Raw genomic sequence first — 9,369 nt, 5'->3', positions numbered from 1 at the left:
TTGAAGTGTTTTGAAGGCATAACAGTCAGATTAACCTTGCTAGCATTTGCTGAAATTTGTTATTTTAGCCAATTCATTAAAAACTAAATACAGATTTGATTATATGAACTGGGTGCAATTTAAAATATTTGTAAATAAAGGTAAAGTTTAGTCGAATTTATGCGTTTGTTTGCGCATGAAAGCGTTACGAATTCTGACTACAGTTATTTTAATTTCAAGTTGATAGTTTTTTTAAAGAGTTATTTTATTTTAAATACACATTTTTTAAATATTTTTTAATATTTTACTTCTAACTATTATTTTTAAATCTAAATACATGAACCTGGAGTTTTTCTATGGTTTCCCCTTAAATTAATTTTCTCTAAATTGAATATGATAAAATTTGAAACTTGCTTACGCTTACATCTATCATTAAATTAGTTCCACCATTCTTTTGAATCCTTGAGTTTTAAAGTGCCTAAATCAATACAGTAGATTCTCATACTTGGGGGTTTGATAAAATAGTACTATATGCGGACATTTCTAATTATGTCATATCATATTTAAGCTTAATACAAAGCGTTACATAAGGGCATCCACAATGGGACGCTCTAAGCGACGCCCTATGCACCGCCACGTCAGCATTTTATCCTTCTCATATTCCACCTGCAGTGGAGCGGACTATAGCCCGCCCTAAGCGACGCCCTAAGCATTTTTCTATTATTTGAATATTTAAATACTTCAAAATTTGGAAAACTAACTTCATTTCATTAAAATTCAAACATTACAATACGGAATAAAAAAAAACTACAATTTCTCAACGGCGGCGGTTGTGGGTCCAAACTTCTACAATCATGTCGGTCATGAGCTGAGCATGGTCTTGTTGGTTGCGCATTGAGACCTGTCGCTGTAGAACCGCACCGAAGCCAGTCGGTAATCCTCGAGTGACCAGCGAGGTCGCCGTGCTGGAGCTAGATCCGGCTTCATCATCCACCCAATTGGTGACATGGCCACGTTCTTGTTCGACTATCATGTTATGCATGATGATGCACGCATACATGACGTCGGCGATGACGTTCTTGTACCAGAAACGCGCCGGACCTTTCACGATTGCCCACCGCGATTGGAGCACCCCAAAAGCCCGCTCCACATCCTTCTGCGCGGACTCCTGCTTTGCCGCAAACAAGACTCTCCTCTCACCAATTGGGCAGCTGATCATCTTCAAAAAAACAGGCCACCTAGGGTATATGCCATCGGCCAAGTAGTACCCCATATGATGTGTGCGGCCGTTGGCAGTGAACTGAATGGCCGGACCGCGACCCCTGCATTGATCGACGAATAGGGTGGACGAGTTGAGGACGTTGATGTCGTTGTTCGACCCGGCTACACCAAAGTAGGCATGCCAGATCCAGAGGCGGTGGTCAGCGACGGCTTCTAGGATCATCGTCGGGTGGCTGCCCTTGTAGCCGCTAGTAAATTGGCCTCTCCAGGCCGTCGGGCAGTTCTTCCACTGCCAGTGCATACAGTCGATGCTCCCTAGCATCCCAGGGAAGCCGTGCACCGTCTCGTGCATCCGCATCAGGCTCTGGCAATCGTCAGCAGTCGGGCGTCGCAAATATGTGTCGCCAAAAGCCTCCACAACTAACTTACAAAAAGTCTTGAGACATTCGCGGCCAGTTGTATCCCCGACGTGAAGGTGCTCGTCGAACATATCCGCTGTTGTGCCGTAGGCCAACTGGCGGATCGCAACCGTGCACTTCTGCAACGGCGTAAGTCCGGGTCTGCCGATCCCGTCTTCCCGATACTGGAAGTACTCATCACGTCCCTCCAACGTGTGCACAATGCGGAGAAAAAGATCTCGGCTCATTCTAAAACGTCGGTGAAAAACATTCGGGCCCCACCTTGGATTCTCGGCAAAATAATCTGCGAACAGACGTTCGTGCGCTACGTCGTGCTCGCGGGAGACAAACGTCCGACGTCGTATCGGGCGAGGGACCCGCGCCTCCGCCGCTGCCTGCTCCCGCTGCATTTGTGCCAAGCATTCCGCCTTGGCTTCATTAACGGCATCGAACAAGGCTCGAGTCAAGGCCTGTCTGCAGCCATCCGATGCACTCAAATCGTAGTCGTCGGGATTCATTTTTGAGTCGATGAGAGAGAATAATTGAAGAGAAATTGAATAGATGTGAAATTGGAGTGTGTGAAATGGTAGTGAATAGTAGAGTTTAAATAAGAAAATAATTTTGAAAAAATTCAAAAAAAAATTAGAAACGCGTGCCCATCGTCCGCGTCGTCCACAGTGGCGGACGATGCGATGGACGATGGGTATCCTCCGTGCATCATCCGCGGACGATGGTTAACCCATCGTCCGCGATGCTGCAGTGGCGGACGATGCATCGTCCGCCCCATTGCGGATGCCCTAAGATAAGAACCCGCCTCAATCTTGCCAAAATTATAACTCTAACCATGTTTATGTAACCACCAATTTGTCAAGTTAAGCCATTGTTATTTAATACTACTATACAAATTTAAATAATTTCTTTTCTATCAAACAACACCGATAAAATCATATCTCTGCATATCTTGACATGAAACTCGTATTTCTTATCTTGTTTTATATATCTTCTCATATCCCACATTTTTTATTTATTAGACAGCATGATATAATATACTAGTTCAGTTACAACTATAAAGAGCTAATGCCGTTTAAACAAGACAAAGAGCCTAACGCTGTTTAAATCAGCACCATATTTGTATTCACAAAGAGTTAATGTCGTGCCGTTTAAATCAGCACCAATTAAATCAACACCATATTTGTACTTCACGAGACAAAGAGCTAACACCGTTTAAACAAAAAAAAAGAATGTACTAAACTGAAACACGAATGAAACTTTTTATATGATCTATGTAAACTTCAAATTTTGTAGTAATATAAAACAAAGGTGAAATAATTTATATGAATGGTGTATTTACCAAAAACATATATACCTGGTGTATCACATAGTTAATTTATCGGCGGACTCAAAGAAATATCGTGCAGGTGCTTCTCGGTCGATCACTTCAAACATCTACTAATACATCTGCTGAAGCCCTGCCATGATTAATTTTTTCATTTTTTTTGTTTGTTAAATGAAAAAGTCTTTATAAAAAATTTAAATTACTTATAAATATATTTTCAAATAAAATTTAAAAAATACAGTACTCTTTATCAAAAAAATATTATGCATCCACTCTAGCTTAGATTATGAAACGCGTAATATCTATAGAGGTTGTATTAGGCAAGTGATTGATTAGGGTTAGTACTTAGATTAGTGACAAATATAGACACGAAAATGGACAAAATTTAATGATTGCAGAAACACAAACATTAGCCATAAAACACTCTAAGTCAAACAGAATCGCTTTGCGGATTATCCCTATCATCCAAATTCCATCATCTCTATATGTCACTACACACACAATATATAAAACAAATAATATGAATACCCTAGCTAATTATTATAAGAAATAATAACTTAATCATTTCATAACACTTTTTGTTCATTCAATGATACGACCTGTAAATTTAGCTTCCCAATTTGATTTAAATAAACCAAAACCGAGGGGTTTTATTCATTTTTGTTATAAAAACTTACTCCATATATGCATGTAATTTCGATATATACACATGCATATCATGTTTAAAGATATAGTTTGAAACGATAGCCTCGAAATATCAATTAATACTATAATTAAGTGATTTGATAATGGTAGGCTTTATAGATAACATTGAGAATACAATATTGCATATATATTAGTATTTTGACTTATCAATAGGTTGATAATAAATGGAGTACTATGTTAAAAAACAAAAATTATTTAACTAGGTATATTGGTGCTTAGTAAGTTGTCTTCACTTATTCATCTGAAAGTGGTCGTTATTTTCCCGAGCACAATGACATGCTCCATAATTTTGTTACTCAGGTATCGGTAAGTTAGTGATGATCGTATTATAGAGCTTATTTACCAACTATTACGGTACCTGCTCGGTGAACGGCATTTTTTTGCAGTAAATGTCTATTTCTATAAAACCTAAAGCATAGTTTAGAATTGACACAGTGATACTCCATCAGTCCCATATAAATAGGTCATATTTTCTTTTTTGCCCGTCACATAGAAATAGTCCATATTTATTTATGCTCCCCACAATTCAAACTACTTTTCTCCTTCTCTCTTACTTTCCCAATTATACATTAAAACTCATGTTGATCTCAAATGACCTATTTCTATGGAACGGAGGAAGTATTACTTTTAAATCTAAAATTGTACTCTGCCATCCTATTCAATATGTCTATTTTTTCTTTTTAGTTTATCTGTTCACTCTCTATATTTAGATATAAATTTCTCTCTTTAGTCTACCTTAAATCTCGTGTCACTTGAATGGAATATAGAAATAGTACTTTATAGTATGAAATAAAACGTAAATCTCGTGTTTCAGACACCTCAGCAATTACGAATTAGAGCATAAAGTACAAAATAAACTTATAATGGTAAGTAGTATTATTATAGAATTTTAGCAACTGCACAAAATATTTCTCGAAAAAGTAATTTTTCATTTTTAAATATGAATTTAGGCTTTTCCTCTTTTTATGGTGTTTTTATTTGTAATTTTCGTTTTTCAGTAATAGAAAGAAGTGGTGAATTTTGAACTCTACATTATACTCTCTTTTATTTATACTGAATTCGTTATGTTATATTACAAACATCATCGATTTCATAATTAAATATTTGGGAGCTTTCTTAATAAAATACCACAGTAATAAAATATGTGATTCTAGAATTCACACACAAGTGTTAAGAAATGTAAAAATACATTATTGAGGGAAAGATGTTGCTTAGCTATATTTGCTGTTTTGAAGCCAGTAATGGCATGTGGGTTATGATTGAGTCCTCATCGAATCATGGCTTTTCTCCCTCTATAAATACCCTTCCCTAATTCTCCATTCTTCATCACTGCATAAACTTGAGCCATGGCTGATGAAGGCAAGCATGACAACAGCTTGTTGTGGAACGATGATCAATCGTGGACGTTTCCAGTTCTGCCCGTTGTAGACAACGGCGGGAAGGTACTGATTGACAGCGGCAGGATAGTGACCGCGCAAGAGCAACAGAGGGTGAATGACAAGGGGAAGAAGAGGGTGAGTGTCTCTGATGATCACGACCTGCATATACAGATCGAGAGAGAGAGGAGAAAGAAGATGAGAGATATGTTTGTTATCCTTCATGATTTGATGCCTCACCTCCATCCCAGGGTAAACTTAAACTCATTTAAATTACTCCAATGATTGTTTAAGACTCTAGCTAAACTGTTTATGGTTCAAGGAAGAATCTTCTAACTCAAGTTGTCTGCCAAATATCAACAATCCAACATAAATACTGGATTATTGTTTGCTTAATTTGGCAATGTTATGCCATCATCAATTTCATTCAATTTATGATTTTTAGATCTAGGAATCAATTAATTAGAACAATCAACACCAACAGATTAAGTGGATAGGTACATATATATAAGAAATCAATTTGGATGGATGCAGGCAGACAAAACGAGCATAGTTGATGAAGCAGTGGAGTACATCAAGCATCTGCGGGGAGTTGTGGAGGATCTGGAAAAGCACAAGGAGAAGAAACTGAAAGGCGGAAATGCTAATCTCAGCGCCCAATCATCGACAAGCCAGCAAAGGCCTCTAGTAGCAAATCTGAATGCTAGTTTCACAACATTGAGTTATCCAAATGTAGTGGTGAGTGTGTGTGGGATTGATGCCCATATCAATGTTGTTTGCAGCCCTACAAAGCCCAGGACAATCACTTATCTTGTCTTTCTCATCGACAAGTACAACCTCGACCTTGTCTCTGCTCACGTCTCCTCCGGCATCTACATGCTTCACGTCCGTGTAAGACATTATATTTTCTTGCCCCGTACATACATCTGCTAAACAATAGTATAACCATATCATGATTGAATTAGGGTTTTTGATGTTGCGAACGAGAATATTTACAAAGTCATCTGGCAATTCTTGTTCATGAAAGTGTTTATTTTTGTGTGATTGCATTTAGTTAAATTGATTGATGAATGAAACAGGCAAATGGAGTTCCGCAGCAGTTCCCAGAGGCGGCACCATTTCTTGTGGAAGAAACCTACAAGCAAGTTGCAGATGAGCTCATGCTTTGGATTAATTCCTAAATAAAGGAATATCTGTTCCTTAGGTTCATTTCATGTTTGTTGAGAGGTTATCTCGACTATCGTTCATGATTTTATTTTAATTATGTAATGAATCTCTTAGTTCAAGTTCTATTTTTAAATTCTATGAATTACTTATATATATGTTGGCCAAAGAAGCTTCAAGTTTCCATCTTATAGTTCGCCAAAAGTAGAAATACGCCTACTTTACTATAAACAAGATGTATTAGTATTAGAAAATCCGTTTTTGAATGGATGCAACAGCCAACACACAAATTATAATGAGAATAGGATAGCAGCTTGGGCTCCAAATTAAATTTAAACACAATTAGAAGAAAACTTCGGAGGCGGACACAGGTTGAGGGATGGAAGTGCTTAAGCCTTCCCAAACAAGATTTTTTTTTCATATTTTTTCTATTTGTAAAGTTTTTGAATATTAATGATAACAGATTTGAGCCCTTCCCAAACCAATGTAATTGAAGACTAAATTGCTGGAATTGAATGATGTGAAGGGGCTGCACATATTTTGAGAATGGAGTCACATTTAAAAAGTAACCGTTTTGAGCTCCAATTAATGTTTTCTTATAAAATAAAATTGATTATGAAATTTATCGAAGTTATAAATTTTGACCAATGAAAACTTCCTTGATTCCTTTTGCTATGTTGCAATTAAATTTACTTCAAATATAGCTAAAATGCATAACAGAGATATTTTCTACTTTTCAAGTACTTCTCACGTAATTCACTTCCTTACTTAATTCCTTTATCTGTATTAAATTTATGATGGGTTGGACTAGTGTATATGATTTTTTTTATGATATAATTTTTTTCCTATGTATGTATTATATTCCTTACGTCTTAAGATAGTTGAAGCATTTCTTTTGAACATGGGATTTAAGAAATTGATGTGTTAAATGTTAAAGTGAAGAGAGAATAAAGTCAGAGAGATGAAAAAAGAATAAAGTATGAGAGCAATAAATTTTTCGTCAAAAGAATAAATAACTCAACTACCTTGAAACAATCCAAAAAAAGAATACGATCCAACTGCATTGGGACAGAAGAGTATAATATAATTAAAGTTATTCCATCAATTTACTAGAAATAGAAATTCTTTCATTTTTGAACCATTTCTTACAGAAACTTTCAATTTACAAAATGGACTCACAAGTCACTACCCATTAGACTATGTTTATCGGTTTGGTTGGTCGACCGCCACCTCACTTTGAATTAAAAAAACATTGAATGGAGCGGTCCCCCTCTCTCCAAGACCGTGGCCTCCTTCACCCCAATCCAGCAACTGCCTGGTCTTCATCCCTTCATTCAATGAGATTGTGCCAAATTTAGATATTTTTTTTTTTATAATTTATATATCTTTAATACTCTCTCCGTCCCCGATTAAGAGTCACACTTGCATTTCTGCACTCGTTTTGTAAAAATAATACTCCCTCCGTCCCCCATTAAGAGTCACACTTTTCTATTTCGGTCCGTCCCCAATTAAGAGTCACACTTCATTTTTACCATAAATGGTAAGTAGGTCTCACATTCCACTAACTCACTTCACTCACATTTTATTATAAAACCAATATAAAAAGGTGGGTCCCACGTTCCACTAACTTTTCAACCAACTTTTATTTACATTTCTTAATACCCGTGCCCGGTCAAACTATGACTCCTAATCGGGGACGGAGGGAGTAATAAATAGTTAAAGTCGATAAATAGTAACATAAGATAGAGAATAAGGTGGAGAAGAGTCCTCTTTACATTATTCTCTCTCTTACTTTACCGTTTTTCCACTTTAACTATTTATTATCATTTTTACGAAACGAGTGCAGAAATGCAAGTGTGACTCTTAATCGGGGACGGATGGAGTATATTATATTAAAAAATATAAAAAATTATATCAAAATTCATGATTTTTCTTCCTTTATAAATAGAGACCATATTTGCTATAGTTTTGCATACAAAAAATATATCATCTTTTCTCCTCCTATAATCCTTGTTTGATAAAATTTCATATTTTTTAGATTCCTTTATTGATAAAATTTCATATTTACAATAATAAGTATTTCATGTAATAATAATATTATGAAAAAATAAATATATAATAGGGTGGTTGGGTGGTCATTAATAAACCATGAAATTATATTTGATTAGGTTGGATGAATATTGATGATGTAAAAAAAATAAAAATGAATTAAATATTAAAAAAGTGGATGGTTGGGTGGTGATAAACTTAGATTTATTTGAATACAAATTACAAACGTAGATATCAATTGTTTTTCCCTTTCATTTTTTTTTTTTTTGGTGTTTCAATAGGTAAAATTAAAAGTGCAAGGAAATGGGGGTACAAGAAGTCACACGAAGGCAGTGGCCTCGTGGTTGGATCCGCACACACCTAACCCTATACATGGAATCTAGGTGCGGGAAAGCCATGGACAAGCCCATGGTCGACTAGCCTAACATCTAGTCTAACTATTACAAAAAACTCCATACCGGAGTTGGATCATGCCCTAATATCAACCTTGAGCAGGACCAAGCAAGGTTGGCTGCGGTCGGAACTCTTGACGGGGAATCCCACGAGTGGGCCTTGACATCGCCACGGTGTGTGTAGGGAAGTACTTGGTTGACCTCGGGCAGGGGTGTCGTCTAGCACATGGCCCCGTCCATATGACGTGTATACACCGAGGGGGTAGGTGGTGAACTCAAGGTGTCGAAAGACCCTTGGTTTGTTACGGCCTTGACCAAGCCATCTCCGCATCATGGTCGGGCGAAGCAGGCCAGTACGGGATGGAAAAGCCACGCGGTCTGCCACGCGCGTGACTAGGACTAAGCGCGTGCGCACACTGCCCCAAGTTTGTTGGCGCGTGGACTAGGGCACGTGTGGTCCACGCCGATCCTGCACTCTCGTGCCTTCCGAGGCACGTGCTGGCATTGACCGGCAAGTCGAGACAAAGCATGTCGAGACAAGGCGGATCAGGCGCAGGCTGGTGCCAGGCTGCCGACCTTGTCGTGTAGCGGCAGCTTTGGCTGACGAGCCTGCCGCGCCCGAGGACGGTGGTTGGCTCGGTCTTCCTCACATTTGGTGGCCAGCGACTAGGAGCCGCCGGCCAAATCCGACCAAGTCACGGTGGGGATGACCTCCCTACAATTATTTCCGGTTTTGAGTAAAAATAGAT

The 9,369-nt window shown here is 37.8% G+C and overlaps 1 protein-coding gene across 1 annotated transcript; it reads left to right on the top strand.

Moving 5' to 3' along the window:
- The first annotated feature begins 4,985 nt into the window (after positions 1 to 4,985).
- LOC125220123 (transcription factor bHLH95-like) lies at positions 4,986 to 6,196 on the top strand. The gene is made up of 3 exons (XM_048122260.1): positions 4,986 to 5,267; positions 5,550 to 5,906; positions 6,095 to 6,196. The coding sequence occupies exons 1-3, from the start codon at positions 4,986 to 4,988 to the stop codon at positions 6,194 to 6,196; spliced, it is 741 nt and encodes a 246-aa protein (XP_047978217.1).
- Positions 6,197 to 9,369: the final 3,173 nt, after the last annotated feature.

Source organism: Salvia hispanica, chromosome 1 (genome assembly GCF_029641045.1).
Source record: "Salvia hispanica isolate PSC_SH4W2 chromosome 1, Shi_PSC_v1, whole genome shotgun sequence".
In the NCBI taxonomy this organism is placed as follows: Eukaryota; Viridiplantae; Streptophyta; class Magnoliopsida; order Lamiales; family Lamiaceae; genus Salvia; species Salvia hispanica.
This window is presented reverse-complemented; position numbering and strand designations above follow the sequence as displayed.